Below are 24,942 nucleotides of genomic sequence, written 5' to 3' on the forward strand. Positions count from 1 at the left end.
GAAATAGGGTTATTAATAGGATTAGAAAAGGTAATATGTGTAAAAACTTTATACAATGTCTTACACGTAGTAAAAATTCAATAAATGTTAGCTAATGTTGAAGTCTTAGAATAATTTTTGTTTTTTCCTACCGTACATCCCATTATTATTTTACAAGCTGCCTTAACATATTTAGGAGAATGTCTGCTCTTGGCCTTGAGTTGGTACCCTGAGTTATATTAGTATTAGTTAGGCTAGGATGCCCCAAAGGGTCGCACTGCTGAGAAATCCAGAGTGGTCTTAGTAGGCTTTCTTTTTAGTAACAAGTATTCTATCTAGCCATTGAGCCATCTTATTTTCTTTAGAATGGCTCCAATAGGATTGCATGGGTTGAGCTGCTTCAGATAAGAGGGTTTTAACTCAAGGTGCCCCAATTCTGGATGTCTTATTCCCCCTGTGGGTTCTGGTCCCTCTGTCATGAGAACCATAATAAGGGTTTTAAAGTCTACAACATACATAGCAATAGTCTTATGAGAATCACCCTACCCTCATGATGTCACCCTATTTCAAAACAGAACTGCTGAAAGTTTGCTTTTCAAGTTTGGGCATATACATTCCAATGCACTGACATCTAAGACCACTAGTATACCACTTTCAACTAGTTGATGATTGTAACTTAAGGATATTGTCCTTAAATACATTTTTTAAAAATGGAAGTATAATCAGTTTACAATGTTGTGTTAATTTCTGTTGTACAGCATAGTGATTCAAGAGGTTTTTTTGTTCTGTTTTGTTTTTTGGAGATACTGGGGATTGAACCCAGATCCTCGTGCATGCTAAGCCTGTGCTCTACCACTCAGCTATACCTACCCCCCTTAAATACGTTTTTAATACATTTATTTATATTCTGATTATAATTCTAGAAATTTATATATTTATATACATAAAATATATAGTCACACCACATATATACATACAAAAGTAAGAATGGAAATAGACAATCAAAATAATTGGGCTTGTTGGAATGTCAGGACTGTAGAGGAGTTTTTTTTCCTAGTAATTTAAAAATAATTTTTATTACTAGTAGTATAATCATTGAGCAATCAATAAAATGGTTTAAAAAAAGTATTTTACTAATGCTGTGGAACCAAACAGCAGAAAATAGTGGTGTCAGATTATAATTGATACCTTAAGTCTGTCTCTAATGATTCTTTTAACAGTTATTTGATCATAATAGAATCTAAGGTTTGGGAGAACTTTATATAGTCTAAATCTCATGAAATACTTGACTCTCCTTTATAGCATTGTTACATAATCATCATAATATTATAAGCAGCTAGTTATTGTGTATTATTACTAAGTGCCAGAAATTATGCTAAGCACTTTATATACAATATCACACTTACTCTTTATAACCACCCTTTGAATTAGGTCAGCTCTTTTCAAAGGGTGTTTTATAGACCGCTGGTAGTCTTCAAGATTCTTTCAAGGGATCTATGAGGTCTAAATTATTTTCATAATAATACTTAGATGTTATTTGCTTTTCTCACTGTGTTGAAATGAATGGAGCAAAAACAAGGCAGTGGCACCAAACTTTATTACTAGTCCTTGTGTTCTTTATCAATATGCACTTTTATTTTTTAAGTTGCAGTTGAAAATTAAAAAAATGTATGTTTAACTTGCCAGTTCACTTAAAATTTTTCATGATGAAGCAGTAAAAAGTACTGATTTTCTTAAATCTTAAATACATTTCTGTTTAAGATTCTGTGTGATTACATAGGAAGTACACAGAGAGCCCTTCTACTGCATACTGAGGTATGACCATTGTCTTGAGGAAAAGCACTTGTGTAATTGTTTTGAGTTGTGAGCTGAATTAGTCACTTTTTTGATGGAATACTGCTTTTACTTGAAAAATGACTAACTATGATTATTCAGACTTGATTATTTGGCATACATTTTCTCAAAAATGAAATGAGCCAGTCCTTTTAGGGTTATTAAGCAATTGACAGTATTTGTTGCTAATGACAAAATTCAAGCTTTCAAGTGAAAATTAGAATTTTGGAAAACTTGTATTTGCCACCATGAGCTTCACAGGTTCCAAATACTTAATAGACTTTTCTGGTGAAGTTGGTGATGATTTTAATGAATGTGACTTTTTAAAAAAATATTATTATACAATGAAGTGTGTCAACATTTGGAAGACTTATGACTCAGTCAACCAATACTTTTCAGATGCGAAATGCATGTTACAAAATCATGCATAGGTATCAAAGTTCCATTGAAAATGCAAGACAGACCAATGGATTTTAATGTAACACGGTACAAAAAGTTCATTGATGTGTTTTCAGATTTCACATTGCAATTAACTTTTAAGAAACTGCCATTGTAGAGTTTTGGTATAGTATCAAAGAAGAATATCTTTAACCATCAGTTCTTTGTTTTCCAACTACGTATCTGTGTGAGGTCACTTTTCTTCACATACTACAACTGAATAAAAATGTTGCAACAGATTGAATGCAGAAGCAGATAGGAGAATTCAGCTGTCTTCTAAGCTAGACATTTTAAAAATTTGTAAACATGTAAAACAATGTCACTTTTTAACTCTATTTTGTGAGAATACTATAATTTTTCACACAAAAAGTTACTTATGCTAGAATATGATTTGTTTATTGTTATCCTTTAAATATTTAATGAATAATTAATTTTTATTAGTTTTAATTTCTAATACAGTAAATATTGATAGAAATAACCTACATTTAAAGAAAAAGTTCTTTGGAGTCCTCGATAATTATTATGAGAGTGAAGGGATCCTGAGGTCAAAAAATTTGAGAACCACTGAGTTAGGCAGTAAGACAAAAAAGCATTTTGCTCAGGAATCAGCCTGTTTTATTTTGAATTCAGACTCCATTCCTTATTAACTTTATGACTTTTAGTAAGTTACTTAAGCTCTCTAAGCTTTAGTTTTTTCCATTTGAAAACGAGTATAACGTGAATTTGGGGATTGTTAAATTGGAAAATATAAAGTGCTTTTAGCACAATAATTAATATATAGTGAGAGATCAAATTTTTGATAGGAATAATAATAATTCTTATTCCATTTTACAAGTGATGAATGTGAGTCTGGACTTAGAGAACCACTCTTTGGAACTTAACAGAGTTTAAACCCAATTAGGTGAAACGATCTTAGAGGACAGATGGATATGGTCCAGTTGATGTTCTGTCAGATATATGGATAGAAATTGAACAATAATAGATCTCCATGACTAGAAAATTTAGAGGTCTGTCATCTTGGAATTTACTTACTCCTTTTGGAAAGATTGACAACACTCACAAACAGAAAGCCAATTAGAAATTTTAATTATGTCCAACAATGTGGCATTTTAACCAATCCAGAGAAACTTATGCTTAGGCAGAAGCATTTTACTATGCATTGAAAAGTATAAGCAAATACCATCCTGTTCCTATGTACACGGAACCCTTTGCCTAGACTGAGACTGTGAGGCTATAATTAACACTAAGTTTAAAGCAAATCAAGGTTTAGAATTAATTGTCCTCCGTTTATGGGTACTAGGAAGGGATGTAAAGCTGTCAGTTGTTCCCCACTTAATTATATGAAACCACAGTCCTAATTAGGAGATGCAACAAATATTATTAAAAGGCTGTCACGTAACACTGGAACTCATTCAATGGCTCTATACCTGACCCCACTTGCTCAAAATACAGGGAAACTTTGTTGTAGCTTCTCTTTTTAATAAGCAAAAGTTAACCAGTGCCAAAGCTCTGGTTGGGTACTTATATGAGCTGCAGTAATTTCAAGTAGTAAATCATTAGGTAGTACTGAATAAATTCAAGACTCTACTCCTAATGGTTTAGAGGTATCTAGTCTCTTCCCAGTTAGTTTGTTGCTACTTTCAAGAGTCTTGGAAAATTTGGGAAAAACCATGATCTTTAAAATGTTAAGTTGAAAATAATTTAAGTTTAGTTTGTGATTTAAATTTATAAAATACATGTTTGTATTTATATGCACAGGTATCTGTGGGTGGTAGAATTACGAGAGATTTTCTTCTTTTTTTTCCTATGCTCTTAATATTTTCCAAATTTTATACAATGAATGTATATGATTTTTATAGTCAGAAAAAGCTTCCTGAAATAATTATCTAGATAGATAGGGATGTAAGTAGTTGCGCGCACACACACACAAATGCACATAACACGTACATGCATACTCATACTGTTAACTCTACATTGTGCCAGAAGGAGGTGCTCAAAAAATGATGGGAAATGGCCAGAAGGACACAATGCAGCTTAGAGAGTTTCCCATTGAACAAATCTGGGACATTTTAAGCACTAAAATAAATAGGGAAAATAATCGATTATATTACATTGAATAAAATGAGAATCCATACTGATATAAATGAGTGAATAAATTGAAAGTTTGACAAGGAATAGGATTTTGAAAAAGTTTCAAAATACATTCCCACAAAATATTTATTAATTACAAAGAGGTAAAGAGGAATTTCACAGAAGAGAAGCCTGGCAGACATCAGCGATTAAAAAGAACATCACCATGAAGAGACCAACTGAAATCACGTTTCACCTGAACACAGGGTCACTTCTGTAATATTCCTGTCAAAGATGCATAACTTACAGGGTCGACCTATAGAGAAACATCAGACAGGCCCAAATTGTGGGGCTTCTATAGAATAACTTGCCTGTAATCTTCAAAAGTTTAAGATTATGAAAGTGAAAGAAAGATGAAGGAACTGTTCCAGACTGAAAAGGACTAAGGAGACATGGACTAAATGAAATTTAGGATGCTAAACTGAATTCTTTTGCCATATAGAACATTTTGGAAACAGCTGGCTAAACTTGAATGGGGTCTGAGGATTAATGGCAGTAATGTATTACTATTTACTTACTTGTTTTCACAGTTGTGTTGAGATTATGTGGAAAAATGTCCTTGTTTGTAGGAATTACACACCAGAGTACTTGGGAGTAATGGGTCATCAGGTTGACAATTTACTCCAGATGGTTCAGGAAAAAATTGTTTGTACTGTCTGTAACTTTTAACTGTGTTTCAAATTTTTTTTAATTATATAAAAAAAGTTAAATGCAAAGCATCACCCAAAACTCCAATATAAGTATTATTTTCAACTAACAAGGAAAGTCATAGTTTTAAAGTTAAAGATCTCTTACTACCTGCCCTTAATATAATTTTAAAGCATGCTTACTTAGAAAGCGTTTAACTACATGGTTTGAAATTTAAATCTGTATTCAAATTGATTGACCCTATAAATGTGCTTAGAGTTGGAAAAGTGATTATGGGGAAGATTTCATCATGATTGCTTCATTTGATGTTTTGAAACTTGTCCTCAAACTCAAGTGATTAAAATTATTTCTCTTTTATGAGCTGCATATGATGTACCTCTGTACCATCAGAAACCTAAGGGTGCAATAATAATAAACATCTATATTTTACAAAGCAGTTTCACAACCATTATCTCATTTTATCCTGCTAGTCACATTCATTAAGCAAAGACAAAAGAAGAAATCATTGCCTATATTAGTCTCGGGAAGTAGGCATTATTATGGTTCTTACTTTATAGTTAGGAGATTGAGGAGACACTAGGTCACCACTTTTAAGTGCAGGAGCCAGGATTCCAGCTCCCGTGATGTGACTTGGGTTCTGGTTAAAGCGTAGTGCTGTAAACTAAGAGTCGTAACTTGCCCATGACCCTCTGTGATCACTCCAGGCCATTTTGTTCATCGGCAAAATGAAAGTGTTGAACTCTATAATCTTCAAGCTCTGTTCCAGCTTCAAATCCTAAAATTGAAGCCATCAATAGTACTAACAACAGCGACAAAAAATTTAACCGTAAGATGACTGGGAGTAATCTTAACCAGAAAAGTATATAATCTATGTGAGAAAAAAAAATTTACAAAACTTTCCTGAGATGTTTTTAATGACTTGAATATAAGACTTGCATATGTGTTAACTTTCCCATTCTCCTTTTTTTGTGTGTTCAATTTCAGATATATTAATAACTAAAATTCAGGTGTGATGGTTTAGCGCTTGTGAAAAGAAAGTTTTTTCAGGGAGGCTGAGTCATTAACAAATCTGCAGTTTCCCTCCTGAGATTTTTTTGGTGGAGAGAAAGGTTGTTATTCCAAGGAACCCTTTGTTCTTTTTAATGAGGGTAAAGACAGATGGGTTTGGAAGAGATTTTCTCTTGTTAAACCAATAGGCCACTGCTGCTTCTTATAGCTTAAGGCAGTCTTATGGGAAACAGGCATTTACATGGTTTTTTTGGAGGAGGGAGGGTGACTGCATTACTGTTACTATGAAGCTCTATTTGATTGGTCTGAATTTTGCAGCACTAGGTTAATATCTCTTTCTTCAAATCTCAACATAACAGCTCATGAGCACTTCTCAAAAGAGAAGAAAGTTATAAAGGCAAAGGAAAGACTGTCACAGTGAGTGTTTAGACAGCAAGGCTGATTGTTTTCAAATTTAATTCATTATATGCCTAGTAATGAAGACATCTTAATAATAGAGAAAACAGCCCTATTATCTACATGCCTCTATTAACCAATTTATTTTGTTTAGATCAGTGGGCAGGACACCATCTGCTACTAGAAATTTTCTTTTCATCAGTCCTGCCCCCATTATGAGTCCCCAGTTAAGCAACTTCAGCTGTCCTCCTGTTTAATTTCCATAATAACTTAATTCAGCGGTATGGAGAGGAAAAGGCAGCTAAGAGGATATTGTAAATTGTACCATGCCCTCAGATGATTTAATTTGGTCACCTCCTTGGCAAGATAAATTAGTGGGAGGAGTTTATGTGTGTTGGAGAAAAGGGCTACGAACGGAGAGGGAGGGGTAGAACTAATGGTGGATGAGGCAGCTTTAAAGAAATTGTTTAGTAGGATTAAAAAAATTTTTTTTCTCATAGCTTTTTGGTGACTTTTTGTTTCTCCAAGATCTCTTTTTCTAAGGCATATTTCAACTATTTAGCACAAGCAGTGATAAGAGCCCTTTTCCATAATATTTTACTTTCAGGACTATGAAATATATCTACATACATATTAGTATATGTGATTATGTGTTTATATAAAGTACAATTAATATACAGATGTTATTATTGTAAATGTAGACCCTGTGACACTGAAATAATTTTTTATTTTTCTTGTATTAAAGGTCCATGACTCCAGCTCAGGCTGACCTGGAATTTCTTGAGAATGCCAAAAAGCTGTCTATGTATGGCGTTGACCTTCATAAAGCAAAGGTAATGGCAACTTTGGCCTTTATTAATATGCATGTATCAGACCTGTGACATATAATACTTCTGACCAAACTTTCTCTGGCATATTAGAAAACATTCCGAAGAGAGAGTAGTTCTTGTTAGAATTTTAAGTCTATCAGTTGAATCAGTCAAGTATATTAAGTGTATAAATTGAATGGCCCTTTTGCAGTTCCACCGTCAGAATGAAGTTTCATATCTAAGCAACTGTAAGGATCAAAAGATATAGCACTGAGAACAAAAGAAATGATAATTTCCTAAAGTGCAGATACATTTGAAAATACAGCATGATAGCGAGACATGTTTCATAGCCAATATCACTATGTGAGAATCACCTGGGGAGTTTATTAAATATGCAGATTCCTGAACTCCTTCCAGATTTACTGAATTACTTTGGAGGAGAGATTGAATCTCCAGAGTTAATGAGTATCCCAAATGATTCTCCTTTATGCTTGAATTTGAGAATCATTGGCCTAAGGTAGTGGTTCTTAAAGTGTGGTCTCTAAACTAGCATTTAGCATCGTCTAGGAACTTGTTAGAAATGCACATCTCAGGTCCCAACCTAGACTTAGTGAACCAGAAACTCTTGTCGGTGGAGCCGAGCAATTTGTTGTAACAAGCTCTTCAGTTGATACTAATGCACATTGGAGGAATGACAATGGCTCATTTGAGAACCACTGGGTTGGGGAATTGGAAACTTGAGAGCTTTCATCCTAGATCTGCCTAACACAGCCTAACAATGGTTACTTAAGGAATGTCACTTGACTTCTCTCATCTTCAGCTGCTGAAATGATTGGGAAGGTTGAGGAGTTTGTGAGGGAAAGGGCTCAAGGAATGATCTGAGATACACTTGGAAATTCTTAACTAAGAGGCTTGATGAGAGGAATCAAAACCATGTCCAATGAGAAGCAGGCAAAGGAATAGAGGTACTTAGCCCACAGCAGGAAAAGTTTAGGGGAGACATAATATGAGTCTTCATGGATTTACAGGATTGTTATGTGAAGTAGAGGTTTTGCTATGCCTCCAAGATATAAAACTAGAGCTGGTAAAATGGAAACTTCAGGGGAAAACTGTCAGCTCAGTTGGACAAATTACCTAATAGTCAGAGCTATTCAAAGATGGGATGGGCTACCTCAGAAGGTACTGAGTTCTCTGTCACTAGAGATATCCCAGGGTAGGCAGAATAATCACTTGGTAGGAATTTAGAAAAGAACATTCAAACATTTGGTGGGTGATTGAAATTAAATTACCTTTCAAGCTTCTCCCAACCTGATATCTGATATCTGAAGTTTCTTCCTTATTTAGTTTCTATTAATGCTGTTAAAATTTCATTGCGTGTTAGTGATTTTTCTTAAGATGTTGCTCTGGATTGTTTTGGGCTGGATACTGTACGTGAATCTCTAAAACGATGGTAGGAAGATCAGATCAGATGTATTTCCAGAACAGAAATTGTTAGGTTTTGCCTCCCAATTTCTGCTGGAGGCTGGTATCAGTTCAGTTTATCACTAATGGGTGAGGAGTCAGGCAGCATGTTTCTTTCCCAAATTTTGTAAAGCAAATTGTTTCTCCAAAACATATAGTTAAGAGAGAGATGTAGTTGTACCCACAGGCTTTAAAAACTTACGAGGGAATCTTCTGGGAAATTCTCAGTTACATAGTCATCGAATTGAAACTGAATATAATTTCTTCTCTCTATTGTGCTTGTCCATAACACATGTAGGCACTAATATGTGTCTCCATATTCATTTTGGGAAAAGGAGTAGTCTAAAGCACACAACTCTGGGTTTTGATTACTTATCTGGATAGTCATCTGTAGAAATTAACTCAAGTGAAATTTATTTTTCTTGAATTACAGATAAAGATGATTAATATTATATATTTAATTAAAAATTTTTTCTTTAATAAAAAGGCATGTTGGGCAGGGTGTATATAGCTCAGCAGTAGAGTGCATCTTAGTATGCACAAGATTCTGGATTCAATCCCGAGTACCTCCATCAAAAAAAATAATAAAACAAAATAAAGAGGCATGTAAATAAAGCTTTTTGACTTGAGGAAGGTATTTATAACTTAGTATACCTAACATCAATAATTATAAAAATCTGAGTTCTCTCATACTGAGTTTATAAGGAATAGAGTCAACTCCTATACTTACAATTTTTGAAGGGATAATCACTTTATCATAGAATAACAAGAATCGTAATTCTGCACATAGATTTGGTAGTATGCATGGCCCTGAGCCCTGGCCTCCAGAAGTCCTGTGGTCTGGGGACTTAACATACATGTATAGGACATGCAGATACTGTAGTAATTATTTGCTAATTATGATAATGATAGGTTTGAGTGTTTCAGAACTGTGAGAGCTCCAGTTCTCCAAAATGAGAATATGAATGCTTACCCTACGATTTTCATACACAGTCAGACAGGGTAAAAGTAAATTACGGTCTCTTTTTGGATTAGTAAAAGCCTTTTTAGAGGCTGCAGAGGCTCAGTTTTATGGGAGGAGTGTTGTGAAGGTAGATGAATGAGGTGTAAACCCAGTGACATTTCACAGTGGCTTTGCGGGGTGGTGGTGGTGGCTGTGTTATTCCTTGTAGCAGTTGATTCCTTCAGTGGGTAAGATGTGTGCATGTCCATGTTTTTTGGACAAAAGAAAAGCAGGTGTTTCTTCAGTCACTAATAATGAATGAAATAATTGATGGTAATTGTTGAAGGTTTAAGCCTAGTGTATATTGTTACTAAAATACCTTGAAATTCTTTATCAACCTACATAAATCAAGATTTTTATAAATCCAAAGCAAAGAATTTAATAATATTTGCCATAATAAATTAAGATAATAATGTAGGCAGGTAACAAACTCAGTGTAAACACCTAATGAGCATGTTGTCAATAACAGTATTTGGGGTGATACAAAAATGATTTAGATATAATATCTACCATCAAGGAATGGTTTATAATTTTTTCTTGATTGTAAAGGTGATATATATTAATATATTTACATATATGTATGTATGTATTATCCACATATCTGTATGTGTCTAGAAAACAGGATACCTGGAAATTACCAAATTATTACTGGTTACTGTTAAAAAGTGTGGGAGGAGAGGAGTGGAGTTTTACTTTTTAATTCACACAGTTCTGTATTCAAATTTTTTACATACAGGTGTTAGTTTTTTGATGTTTAAATGTTTTCTAACGTTAATACATGTTTATTATAATTGGAAAATATAGAAAAAATAAAAAAATTGCTCATGATCATACCACCTAAAGAATGCCATTACTAACATTTTGGTATATTCATCTTTCTTCTGTGTATATTTTTTATATTATTGGGATCAAATTGTATGTGCAGTTTTATCCTGCTTTATTTCATTTAACATTAAACATAGTTATTTCCCCATTTATCTCCCAAATAGTATGTAACTGTTTTAATGGCCACACTGTATTTCACTATATGGATGGACAATAATTTAACCGTAATGCTTGGATACTTAGGTTATATCCAGTTTTTCACTCTTAAAATAACCTGAATATTTTCATATATAACACTTTTTCTGTAATTTGAATTATTTCCTTGGAACAGATTATGGAAATAGAATTGCTGAGTATGATTTGGACATTTTAAAGATATTTGCGATAGGTAATAACACTGATTTTTTAAAAAAATCTGGTATAGTAACAATATTTTTACATAGACCAAATAGTTCCATCAGTTCTAGTTGTTAGGTTAAGCTTTATTTTTCTTGTATACTTTGCAGCTGTTTTTTGTTGTTGATATCTTCAGATTGTCTAATAATAGTCAACAGTGTTGAGCAGTTTGCTCAAGACTGAAATACTAACACTTTTCTTTTTCAGGACTTGGAGGGAGTGGATATCATCCTAGGTGTCTGCTCTAGTGGCCTTCTGGTTTACAAAGATAAGCTGAGAATCAACCGCTTTCCTTGGCCCAAAGTGTTGAAGATTTCTTACAAACGTAGCAGCTTTTTCATCAAGATTCGGCCTGGAGAGGTACAGAATTTGTGCTTCTTTCCTTCTGAATCAAACACAGACCATGTCTAAGACATCTCTTCATTCCTGTTTTCCTTGTTATATCATCTAAGAGGGCTCTCTATAGCTAACAATTTGGGTGCTGATGTTCTGGTTTCTAAATTAATCATTCCCACAATGCTTCTTCTCTTCCTTACTACTGGTTTTCTGGACATTTCTCTTAATGTAAGTAAATTTACCATGGCCCAAAGTGAAACTTGTATTAATAAACTTGTTCCTTGTTTACTCCAGGTAAAAGCTGGATGGAAAATATTTTTAAATAAAGTAGCATGAGATTTTTTAGTTGTGGGGTTATTTTGCACCACCAATCACTTACCTCATATAATTAAATTGACTTACATTTTGTAGGTTCTAGTAGTTACTGGGAATGTGTTTTTGGGTCAAGTTCTAGATTTTTAATAGAGATGGATGTTCAACTTTGTACAGATAACTGAGTTATCAGTTAGTGGGCAATTTTTAGGATATACTAATACTGGCCAAATTTAACTTTTATATTAAAGAACCATCATGGTATTGCAGAAAATTAAGCAGGAATAAAAATTTTTAAAAAGTTCTAGGAGTTCTGCCACATACTAAGTAGAAGATTCTTGACAAATCTGACTCAGCTTCCTTATCATTCAAGAGGGATAATACCTCCTCTGTCAATGTTGATTTGAAGATCAAATGAGATGAGAACTGTAAAAGCTCTAAACAGGAAAGCATCATACTAATGTAAAGTGACTTTTCTGTGTCTATATCACCATCTGCTGGTGAAAGATGACTATTCGAGCATGGAAATACTGAATGTGCAGCCTTAAAATCTTGAATTTTATCATTGAAGTGTTTAATACTGTGATTATTTACCTCTGCTTAGCACAAAGGGATCAGTGTCTTCCCTCAAAGAGTTTCAAATCCAAGAGTCATTCAGTCAACAAATATTTATTAAAGCCTTTCTTTGTGCCAGGTACTATTCTGGGGACTAGGAACAGTGAATAGAATAGTCCATCCCTCAATAATCTTACATTTTAATGTGGGAAGACAGTAAAAAAAACAAATATATATATATATAATATACATATATTTCCATTATTAATAAAAATAATGGAAATTCCTTGGTTTCCTTAAATGTCAACCATATTATATATATATATATATTATATATATATATAAAATATATATATACTGAAAAACCAGAATTCTTAAGAAGCCAAACGAGGAGCAACAAGTGGATTTTGAGAAGTACATTATTATGACTACAGTAGATGATTTAGAAGTAGCATGGTGTAGTGGAAACCATCAAATTCTGGTTCTGCCACTTAAGAGCTGTGAGACTAAGCAAGTAATTTATCTGGTCTCAGTTTCTTCATGTGTAAACGTTTGGATGATACTATTTAAGCATGGTGTATTGGCAATAATAGGCACCAGAAGTGAATGTCAGCTTCCTTTCATTTTATAAAGTATGCTTAAGGCAGAAACAAAGAGGCAAGAGACAGGCAGGACTAGTGTTCCTAGTAGTCCTGGCAGGATATGGTTTGCTTCAGCCAAAGAGGGATCTAGATAAATTAATGATCAATCAAAGGGAAAAAAGACATTTAATAATTCAAGAATCTGGTTTGAGCCAAAATCTTTAGCTTCTGATACAAAAAAATGATTGTATAATAATATTGGTTGATTGGAGGAAACATCCCTGTCCCATTCCCTGATTGTTGAGTAGCCTAATATCCTAACTGCAGACGGTGGCTAAGGAAGAGCAGTGTCTGGACAACCAAAAGGTGACTTAATTATGTCTCAGAAAAATGTCCAGCATATATATGTATGTGTTTCTGAACAGAATAAGATACATAAATAATAAAAGATGCATTCCCTGGCTTCCCTGCTGTAGAAAAAGCCACCCTCAGTGAGTAAATTTTTTTTGGTAAGTAGGGGAAAACTTCAAATGTTATTTTATGTCCTTAGTAGACTATAACATTCTTTTTATTCACAATGACCTCTTCTGCAGTTCATTTCTCTGGTCCTGTATCACTGTAGTTGAATAATACTTTATGTTCCATGTTTGTGTATTTGTAGCAAGAACAGTATGAAAGTACCATTGGATTCAAACTTCCCAGTTACCGAGCAGCTAAGAAATTATGGAAAGTCTGTGTAGAGCATCACACATTTTTCAGGTATTGTTCTCATTTGATTTTTTTAAAAAAATAAATTATTTATGCATGTTTCTATTTTAAGCCTGCTATTGAAATTCTCTTCTTTGTATGGCTGGCAGTCTTTTATTTAGCTCAGGTGAGATCATCTTAAAAAAACAAAATGAATCTAGTTATCCTCTTTGGGCTGAAAAACATTGCCTCAGCATCCCCAGAGCACCTTTCTGTGTACGGTAGAAGGAGGAGAGAAGTAAGGAATAGGAACCTGCGTTGACTAGGGGCTCTGTGATTGCCCTAACTGGAGCTCAAACCTGCCCTGTCAGGAGGAGGAACCCTGAGTTACCTCCACGTGGAATTTTTCTACGGAGTGCTTAACTGCCTTCTGTGGGTCTTTATACTGGACCGTTAAAGATGAAGTTGATCCTTATCTTGGTTCTAATCAACCCCAGAAAGAGAGAACAGAAAACCATCTTTGAAGCACAATTGTGTCAGATAAACAGAAGACAGAAGAAAGTTTTATCTCTTTTGCTTTTCAAGAGGCCACATCATTAACCCCTTGTGTTCATTTACCAAGCATTTTCTGTGTGCTTACCCTTCGTGTAGGCACTATACTAGGCACTGGGAATATACCATAGATAGTTCTAGTCCCTGTCCTGATGGAACGTGAAATCTAGCAGACAAATAATTACTTGTATTGAAAGGAAAGCCAGCCAGTTGTTGTCAGTTCGCCTTTTTAAAAAAACTTCTTTATTACAGAAAATGGCATGTATAGCACAGTGAAGAGAAGAGTATAATGAACTTGGCTTGTACTTATCACCCAGTTTCAGTAATTATCACCCAAAGCCAGTCTTGTTTCATCTGTATCCCCACCCACTCTTTCCTACTACTTCCCAGATTATTTTGAAGTGAATCCCAGACTTTCTGCCATGTCACTCATAAATAAATTTGACTCTTTATGAATGGTTCCCAAGGGAGAGAACCATGGTATCATTTTCTTCTATTTGTATTTTCATATCATACTTAGCACTAAAGAACAGTGGACAGGAAGAAAAGTCGGGGAAAATAATATTTTAATTCTCATTTCAAAATAAAACATGCGGATATACTTTTCACTCGATTAAAGAATCTTAATGATCAACATTAAGATATTTCTTTATGCTTTTGTCATCTTCTGTAAAATAAAACCAAGAAAATAGAGTTTTTATATACAGACTACTCTATGTAAAATAGATAAACAACAATGACCTACTGTACAGCACAGGGAAGTATTCAATATCTTGTAATAACCTGTAATGGGAAAGATCTGAAAAGGTGTGTGTGTGTGTGTGTGTGTGTGTCTATGTGTCTATGTGTATTACTGAATCACTTTGCTGTACACCTAAATGCTGTACACCTAAACTAATACAACTTTGTAAATCAAGTATACTTCAATAAGAAAAAGGAAAAATATTTCATATTAGAATTAAAAAAAAGAAAGTCATATAAGGAAATAAAAGAAACTTATGTTTTGAGAAAATAGAGTTTTTAAAAAGGGTAAGAAAGAGTAAAAAGAGTTATTTTGAATGTTTAGTATCTATAGTATAGATTTCAGCTGCAGCCAATGTATTTACTTGGATAGGATAGTATATTTAAATCCATTGCATCAAAATAAGAGGATATATTAACATTGTAATGTAATGCTTCATTACATAAAAGAAAATATTTACAAGTTAAACTATCCCAAAAGGGGAAAAATGCTCTCATTTTGATAGTGTTTGATGTAGCAATTTATATATTTATTCAGCAAACATTTATTGAGTGCCAAATTCATGCCAGGCACTATGCCCAAAGTGAAAACACAAAGATGAATAAATCACAGTCTTTATTCTTTACCCTTAGAGAGCTCACAGTCTCGTAGTGGAGACCAGCACATAAACAGATTGTTTCAATGCAGTATAGTAATGCTGTGACAAAAGAGAACACAGGGGTACTGCATAGAAAGAAGATGGGGTTCCTAACTGAGTTGAAAATATACCAGATAACCTATTAAATAGGTTACCAGGCATTAATTGACTTAAGAGTGTGTTTGACAAAATTCTTATTCTAGTAGAGTGGAGCTCTGGGGTTGGACTTCATTACTGCCCAGCTTCTTAACAGCTATGTGACCTTAAGCAAGTAGCCTCTTTTTTATGGTTCTGTTTGTTTTATCTGTACAATGATGTAAAAGTACAGGGATGTAATGAAAATATTACAGTGTTATAAAATCATTTTGAAAACCTTAAGGCCCTATCTATAGAGGTATAAGATCATATCATTATTAGAGGCTGCAGATAAATTATATATGTTGCTTTGAGAAATGACACAGAATTAAAATATTGATTACTTGATTGGAAATTTGTCTTAGTAACTATGAGGAAACTATGAGAATTGTGAAACTTTGTCTTTAATCTCACAGCCTCACTTTAGAGTGAGACAATATATATGTGATTATTATGTTTTTTTCCCCCAGACTGACATCTACAGACACCATTCCTAAAAGCAAATTTCTTGCCCTGGGATCCAAATTTCGATACAGTGGCCGAACTCAGGCTCAGACCAGGCAAGCTAGTGCTCTGATTGACAGGCCTGCCCCACACTTTGAACGTACAGCAAGCAAACGGGCATCCCGAAGCCTTGATGGAGGTTTGTATTGAATATTAATGATTTCTTGTGATCCTAACTCTTTAGAGAGAGATAAAGGAAGTACAGTTATCTATAAGAGAACCAAATTAAAAAATCTCAGTGGTAAAATAAGATGGATCTCACTCACTGTCTAATTCAGTGGAATCATCTTAAGAAAAGAAGAACAGAGCTTCAGAGAGAGTAGTAACTAGCTCAAGGCTCCACTGCTAGGTAGTGGTAGATTGAACACCACCAGAATTAGTATTCAGAATCTCTGCTACAGGATGGAACCCTAATGTTTTAAACTGAAGTAAAGCCCTCTTAAACATTTTTAAATAGTTCTTTTTCATGTAGAAAAGAGAGAATGTGTCTGCCTTACTAGAACGATCATAGAAAAAGTTTAGAACATTTGTCATGTGTCAATTATAGACAGGAAAATCAGTCCTATTATTGGAGTCTCCAAATTTTGTTTAAATAAAAGAGAGGAAATAAGTAAGTTTCATGATTGTATATACTGACAGAAGGTCTGTCTGTTTTTCTAAGTTTAGTCCCAAGGATTTGAGAGCGTTGCTGAAATGAAGTAAAAAGCCATATTTGGTTCTTTATACCACTAAAAAAAGATGGCTAATAAATAAAAGTTCAGAGGGCAGTACCCAAAGTAAAGCATCGCTGATTGCAGGTCTGTGCTAGCTACTGTAAAAGCAAGGTGCATGTTACAGTAACTAGATCAAGCATGTTACTGTAGCTAAAGGTTTGGGTTCTGAAATCAGACCTGGTTCAACCACTGCATTTATGACCTGTCTTCTTGGGTGAGTTACTTAATCTGTCTGTGCCTCAGTTTTCTCATTCATAATGTGGGTATAATGATAATATAATACTACCTCAAAGAATTTTCATGAGGAATAAATGAGATGATGTGCTTATTAGCACAATGGTTGGTACTTAAGTGACCCCAGAATATTAGCTATCATTAAGTTACTGTTCATATTCTGGCCACAGCGTTATTATTTTGTTTTATATCGTCCAGAACTATGCTGCCATATTCTGTTTGTTGCATTATGGGACCTTTTATCAGAAACACCTAGCTCACTTTAAAGGAATCAGGAATGGGTCAGTCACACTTGGAAAAGAGATTACCTAAGCATAGCAGCTTTGTGCTTCCATAATGTGTCATGCTTCTTTCTTTCTGGCGTTTCTCTACAAGGCAGATTGCAGGCTTTGTTTTATTTGCTCTTCATGACAAAACTAGGAATTAAGGTCAGAGATTAGATAACTTTTTCTTAAGATATGGTAGCTGGTAAGTGGATTGGAATATGGGTTGGTTTAATTCCCAAACCCATGTTCTATCAGATATTTACTCATTTACTACTTTGTTCAATAATTTATTTTAAATTTCTATGTGCCAGATATTGTTCTAGTCATCGGAGATACAGCTGTGAACTTACAAACATGGTCCTGCCCTCAAGGTACTTACATTCTGTGGGTAGAAACAGAAACAAAACGAAACAAGTTGAGACAGTGATAAGTGCTATAAAGAAAATAAAACAGAGTAATGGAATAGAGCGTCTGGGGCTGGGGATATTGGGCAACTGTTTCAGACTGAGTGGTCTGATCTAAATTTAGAGGGTTCCTCTGAGGAGCTTGTTTTGAACTGAAACCTGAATTATAAGAAGGAGCCAGCCATCCCAAAATCTGGGAGAACATTCTCGAAGAAGGAGTAGCAAGTACAAAGACTTAGAAGAAGGAACGAGCTTGGAATGTGTCTAGAGCAGCGCTGTACCATAGAACTTTCTGTGCTGATGAAAAAATCTTTTCTTTTGTGATGTCCAGTTTGGTAGCCAGCAGCCATATATGGCCATTAAGTGAGGTCAGAGGAGTAGGCAGAGGCCAGGTTGTGAAGGGCCTTGTAGGCCACATTGAAGAGTTTAGACTTTACTTTAATTGCATTGGAAAGCTATTCGAGGGAATGATATGATCTGATTTCCATTTTTAAAAGATTGCGCTGTTGAGTGAGTTCTCCACTGCAGAGGTAGTAAAACAGAATCACAGTGAAGTCTGTTGCAGGATCTGGGTAAGAGATGATGACAGCTTGGACTTGAGTATTGGCATTGAAGACAGTGAAAGGTGGTCAGAGATACAATTCAGAAGTAGGGCTGACAGAATTATTAGTAAATTAAGTGTTAGAGATGATAAGGAAAGGAAAATCAAGGTTTATTCCTAGGCGTGATCATTTAGTACAACAGGAAAGTCTGAGAAAGGAGCAGAGTTGGGGGTATAGGAAATCAAGACTTCTGTTTTGGACATGTTAAGTTTGAAGTATGATCACTCAGTCCTCATGTCTGCCGTATTCTTTTAACAACATCAGGCATCTCCTTCCTTGTTTAGTAAATCACCCTACTTCCAGCTTACCGTAGTTTTGGGAAACTGTTGTTTTTATTATTTATCCCCATTTTTCAATGAGAAAATTGAGATTGGAGAGTTTAAGCAACTTGTTCAAGATCTCACAGATAGTATGTTCCAAAGCTTGAACAAAAATCCATGTCTGTCTGATATCATATCCCACAGATTTTCCCACTAAATGAAATTTCATTGTTACAGAGATACTATGCCTTATGTATCTTTTCTTTCTAATAGCAAAAATAACCAATGATTCAAGGGTTAATGATCTTTGGTACTTTGAACAAATCAGAAAGCTTGACTTATAAAGATGCTTCTATTACTTGAAGAAATCACATTTTTACTGTCTCTTTTTCTAGCTGTAGAAATCTCACAGTTCAAGATTTCAAAAATCCTTGATATCTCTGTCCATTGACTAATATTGGCCAGTTCTTATTAAGTTATACACTGTGTTCCTAGGGGGAAACTCTCCAAAAATTTGTCTTCAAAGACTGTAGTAATGTTTGAGGTTCCCAAACTGAAGCATGTCAGACAATTTTAAAGGAAGACAGAGCTTTGGTGGCTTTACCATTAGTATCACAGAGTTTTGGAGACTTGGAAAAAGATTTTTGAAATCATTTATTCCAGCCATTTTATTTTATAGAAGTGGAACCTGAAGCCCAAAAAAGTGATCTGTCCAAAGTTAACCTAGTTTGGTAGTGCGAATTTAGGACAGAATCCACATTTTCTGGTATCTAGATCAGTCCCTTTTTCCCTTGATATATTCCTTGATGCCTTCTTCCTATCTTTGCAGTTTGAGAACTTTTTAAAGATGCATGATCTTAACTGGTTTTGGTCTTGATAATTACCACAGCACTTGCTACATTGTAAGTGCTTAATAAATAAAAATGTTCAAAATAAAATGATTAATTTTCCTATTTAGTTGAATGTGAGCAGAATTTTTATGTTCCACACTTTCAGTGTGATATTTTTAAATACTTTAGAACTTCCTGTTACAACTGTTGTCTCTCTCTTTAATTTTTTCTGCTTGGGAAAAGAGTACTTCCCCCCCCACCCCCAAATCTTCATTCAAATCCTGATGACTAATGACATTGGGTACCTTTTCATAGCTTATAGGCTGTCTGCATATTATTATTTCTGAAGTGCCTGTTCAGATCTTTTGCTCATATTTTTATTGGGTTGTCTTAATTTGTAGGAGTTCTTTTCATATTCTTGTCTCAGGGAGAAAGCATCAGTATTTCATCATTAAGTATGGTGTTTACCCCACATCATTAAGTGTGGGGTTTCATGTAGCTGCCTTTTATTAGATAAGGAAATTTTCTTAAGAAACTTCAAAGAGTTCTTATCATGAATGAATGGTGACTCTTATCAAATGCTTTTTACTTCATTGGTTGATATAATAATATGATTTTTCTCCTATTTTATGTTACATGGTATTATTACATTGATTGACTTTCCATTGTTAAACCTTCTTGGCACTCTTGGAGTAAACTCAGTTTGATCATAATGTGCTTTTTAGGTTTTTCAATGATTTTCATAAGAGAGAGAGGCCAGTAATTTTCCTTTCTTTAATGTTTTTGTCAGGTTTTAGTGTTAAGTTTATGCTGATCTCATAAAGTAAACTGAAAAGGATTTCCTCTTTTTCTGTTCTTTGGAAGAGTTTGTATAAGATTGATATTATTTCTTACTTAATGTTTGGAAAAATTCACCTATTAAGCCTGCTGATCCTAAAGATCTCTTTGTGAGAGGGTTCTTTACCTACAGATTCAGTGTCTTTATTGGAAAGGACTATTAAGATCTTCTTCTTGCGGGCAGAGGGGACAGCTCAGTGGTAGACTGTGTGCCTAGCATGCACGAGGTCCTGGGTTCAATCACCAATACCTCCATTAAAATAATAAATAAGTAAATAAATTAAAACCTGATTACCTCACCCCCAAAATAAAAAAAATTAAAAAAAAATTACAAAAAAAAAAAGATGTTCTAGTTCTTGTTTCAGTTTTGGTAATTGCATTTTTCTAGGAAATGTCTGTTTCATCTACATATTCAAATTTCTTGCCATAAAGTTGTGTAGCTTTTTAATATCTGTAAGATCTATAGCAACGTCCCCTTTTGCGTTTCTGATGTTGGTAAGTTGTGTACCTACCTTTTTTTTTTTTTGAACAGTCTTTCTACAGATCTATTAATTTTATTAATCTTTCCAAAGAAACAACTTTTGATTTTTTCTTCCTGTTATATATTTTTAATTTAATTTATGCCAGCTAGGATCTTTATTATTTCCCTTTTACTTTTATTGAACTGTTCTTTTTCTAATTTCTTAAAGGGGTACCCATTGATGTTTCTTATTTCTTACAACCTAACCTTAGAATTTAAGTGACTTGCCTAAGGTCACATAGTTAATCAGTGACAGAGCTGGAAAAGTAGCATCTAGAAATGTTCTCCCAGTGCCATGTTTACAGGTTAATAGTCAGTATTCATTGAGCACTTAGTATGTTCCAGACACTCTTCTAAATGTTTTACATATATTATCTTTTAAACATCTGAATATAAACTAAGTTGGACAAATTTTTTGTAGTTCTGTTCTCAAATGTCTTCTTTTTCTCTGTGCATTATTTTCTCAGTAAAAGAACTGAAAGCGTGTCTTAAGGAAAGTATTTTTCCCTCCTTTGCCATTCTTCTTAGTAGAGAGACTTTTCCCTGTTAGGCCTCTTTCTCTCTATCTCTCTCTCTTTTTTTTTTTTAAATTAATATAAGCCTTTAAGCTAGGAATGGTGTAATAGGGAAACTTTAATAAGAATTGCTTTATAAGGGGCCTCATTTTAATGAACATTCCCTTTCTCTTCTGTTATATCTGGTGCTCAGAGCATCTGCTTCACCAGCTGAAGGAACTAAAACTGGTTCAGATCCCAGTTTATACCACAGAGTGGTAAGTCACAAGGATAAACTAGTAATGATGACAAGGATTTTTCAGATAGTTTTTTTGCACTTTTTGCTTTTCAAACTATTTCCATATATTCCTATTTGGTGCCAACAACCTAGTGATCAAGAAGCACTTAGGAATTCTTGCTTTACTCATAAGGAAACTGGGGCACACAAAAAAATTATATAACTTCCTATGGTCACACAACCAAGCTGTTCATTTGTCCACTTAGTAGTGGTTGCAGTGATTCTTGCCTGCATTCTTGCCTGTATCCTCTTTGGAGCTTTAAAACAAAACAAATGCCAAAGCTCCACTCTTAGATACCACATCTGTCTATGGTGGAACTTAGCATCAGCTGGGTTTTTTGTTTTCCAAGATCCACACATAATTTATGGGGGCACTCTGGTTATGGTTCCATTGATCCGTTGCATAATTAAGTAACAGAGCTAGAACCAGAATTTAAGACTCTTTTTACTCAATATGATGGTTTTGAGTTTTACTCTTCACTGCTCTAGTATATAACTAAATTTCTGTTGTTGTCAGATAATATCAGTATAATGCTGGAGTTAATGGGTCCACAAGATGATCACAGCCAGTACTCCTCTTTGTCTAGACCTTCAGAGATGGGAAATAAATGAATTTTTAAAGTTAAGTGTTCTCTCTGTATGCACCAAAAATCTTTTAATAGCTAACAAATGAATTCATAAAACAGAAAAGCCAAAACGTCTTAAAAAGTAATCACTACCTCCAACAGTGAATATACTAAAAAGCATTGAATTATACAATCTAAATGGGTGAATTTTATGGTATGTGACTTATATCTCAATAGAGCTGTTTAAAAAGATAACAGCCACATTTACTACCATGATTTGTCTGTTGTAATTGATAGTTTTTGTAGCCTTCTTATGGAGAAAGGGAAAGGAATTTGCCTATCTCCAGAGTGCCTTGGTGATATTTTTCACTTGAATTGCATATCAGTGTGCACATAATTAGTTTTTGCCCAACTTACTCTTGAAATATTAACCCATATCAAAAAATAAATAAATAAAAGAAGACTTATATATGACATTAAAAATGATTAATATTTAGGATTTATAAAGTATTTTTATATCCATTGAGTATGCCTTCCCCAACTGTCCTGTAGAGTTAATATCTTCCACATTTTACAAATGATGAAACTTTCTGCCTCTGTAACTTCCAGTTCCCACACTTATACCTACTTTTCCACATATAGTACAGATTGCCAGGGCTGGGAATGCTGAAGACTTAAATCATTTGGCTCTGCAATATTAGTATTGGATTAAAACCAAACGCAAGTGGCAAAATAACACATGGTGAAAACATGGACTGTTTCTATGATGCCAGGCAGCTGAATTAATTCTTTGAGAGGAGGTGTGAATACACATGTATAATGATACTTAACACAACTGTGAGCAAAATATTTTGTCACATTCCCCTGTGTTGTTAGATTTGGTCTGCCATCTGCCATTCTTGCATTGACTGGCTTAGAGCACCCATGAGTAGCAGGGACTTGCAAGAGGCTATAGCGTTTTCATTGAAAGATAAAGTAGATCTTTGTGTTTTTCCTATGTATCCTCTGAGGAGTGATTTCTTTCATTGGAGATCATTATGGGGTATCAAGCATTTCTTTCTTGGTATTGAGTATATGAAGTAGTTGTGAATTTCAGTTTTTCGCATCTGTTCTGATTCATGGAATTCCTTTGTTTTACCTAATCCTTACTACTTATAAATCTAAACTTACCAGGATAAATTAAGTTCAGTATATTCAGTTTAAGAAGGCAGGAAAGTGTGTAATAAAATTTATAAAGAGTTCCTTGTAGAATAATTAAAATTTAAAAGAATAATGATCTGTTATCAGAAATACTAAACGTGTGGAAACATACTGCATTCCTAGACACTGCACATAAATGAGGTTTTACTACAAAGTGTATGGATGTTTTCTTTTAGTTCCTGAAAGAATGAAGATAAAAATTATAAAAAGAATATGAATGATTGTTTTTAAGTCAGTGATCTGAAACTTAGATGCCCAATAGTCCAAACCAGAACAACTGTTACCTCTGTGAAAAGATCAAGCTTTTGTCATAAGTTTGTACTGTATATTCTCTCTAAAACTGTCCATATACAGCCTTTTTCCTAAACCAGTGTTTCTTAACCTAGCAACCTTGTCCTGTACACACTGGAGCCAGTACCACCTCCTGCTTCTTTCCCAAGTTGTGACAACCAAAATGTCTCCAATCATTGCCAAATGTTCTCTGGGGAGCAAAATCACCTGTGGTTGAGAACTGCTGCCCTAAATATATTAGAGAATAAGAGCAATAGTGCAAATTAGTAGGACTCTGGGCAAAGGTAGGACAAAACTCAAAGGATTGTTTTGGCTTTTTTAAGGACAAAAGGGGAAAGGTTTTGGCTTCATATTATTTAATCAGATAATTAAAAAGGAAAGTGTCTGGTTAAAAGATTTGCCCTTAAACAAGCATCAAAAAGGGTTCATGTCTTATCAGATGATCCAGTTATCAAATTATTTTGTAATCACTCCAAGTTATTTTGTAATCATTCCAAGGAAGCTTCACAGAAGAGATGAGACTTAATCCTTTTTTCCTGGAATATATTTTTAGGTTCCTGAAATCGCCTATAAATAAGTGGATCTTTATTTCAAAAAGCCTTTATGGAAGAAATCAGACTTAATTAACCCTTTTTTCTCCTCTACAGACTATCTTTCAGGTTCTTGAAACTAATAGATTATAAGATTAAACAATGTTGCAAACTTTTTAATAAAATGAGTTTTCAATTTTATTTTTTCTTACTTTGATGTCCATGCCCACACACCTCCCACCTCCTGCCCCACCCTTAATGGAACATGATTGTCAGGACATTTTAGCTTTTCTATTGAGGGTACTTTTAGCTTTCTTACTGCCATCACTTACCTGCCAGAGCACTAATTATTTATTTTTCACCTTCTGTATGATATCCTGCTGGACACCGTAACACTTGTGTGTGTTCCGGATTCACAATTATTTCACCAGGTGACTTTGAAGTAGTACAGTGACTCCTGCCTTCCCTTATTTTTCCCTTTTCCCTTTTTCACATAGCGGCCATCGATTCAGCAGACCGAAGCCCTCGGCCCACCTCTGCACCAGCCATTGCTCAGAGTGAGGTCACAGAAGGCAGCGTCCCAGGTGCACCTGTTAAAAAGACAGTGGTTCCTAAAACACAGAAGGAAACAGTGAAGGTTGAAGTGAAAAAGGAAGAAGTGCCACCTGAGCCAGCTGAGCCAGCTGAGCCAGCTGAGCCACCTGAGCCACCTGAGCCAGAGCCCACAGAAGTGGAGAAGGTATGTCAAAAGTCCAAACATCTAGCTAATTTCCTTTCTGGTCCAGAAATGTTAACTCCTTGACCAGGAAGGTTCTCAAAGCATTGACTTTTTGTAGAATGCTAACAAAATTATTTCTTCCTCACTCTTTCTGGAAGAAGGTATCTCCCATGAACCTGTAAAATGTTTTTTATAGAATTATGTCATGAAGA

The 24,942-nt window shown here is 34.5% G+C and overlaps 1 protein-coding gene across 32 annotated transcripts in view; it reads left to right on the plus strand.

The window, feature by feature from the left end:
• Positions 1–24,942, plus strand: part of EPB41 (erythrocyte membrane protein band 4.1) — a 169,265-nt gene that overhangs the window by 98,542 nt on the left and 45,781 nt on the right. For all 32 annotated transcript variants that reach the window (XM_032495675.1, XM_032495670.1, XM_032495690.1 and 29 more), the window contains 5 exons: positions 7,178–7,265; positions 11,134–11,286; positions 13,372–13,469; positions 15,934–16,106; positions 24,510–24,751. In XM_032495675.1, coding sequence (XP_032351566.1) covers positions 7,178–7,265; positions 11,134–11,286; positions 13,372–13,469; positions 15,934–16,106; positions 24,510–24,751 — 754 coding nt within the window. The remainder of the gene's footprint in view (positions 1–7,177; positions 7,266–11,133; positions 11,287–13,371; positions 13,470–15,933; positions 16,107–24,509; positions 24,752–24,942) is intronic.

The sequence above is a fragment of the Camelus ferus genome, chromosome 13 (genome assembly GCF_009834535.1).
Source record: "Camelus ferus isolate YT-003-E chromosome 13, BCGSAC_Cfer_1.0, whole genome shotgun sequence".
Taxonomy (NCBI): domain Eukaryota; kingdom Metazoa; phylum Chordata; class Mammalia; order Artiodactyla; family Camelidae; genus Camelus; species Camelus ferus.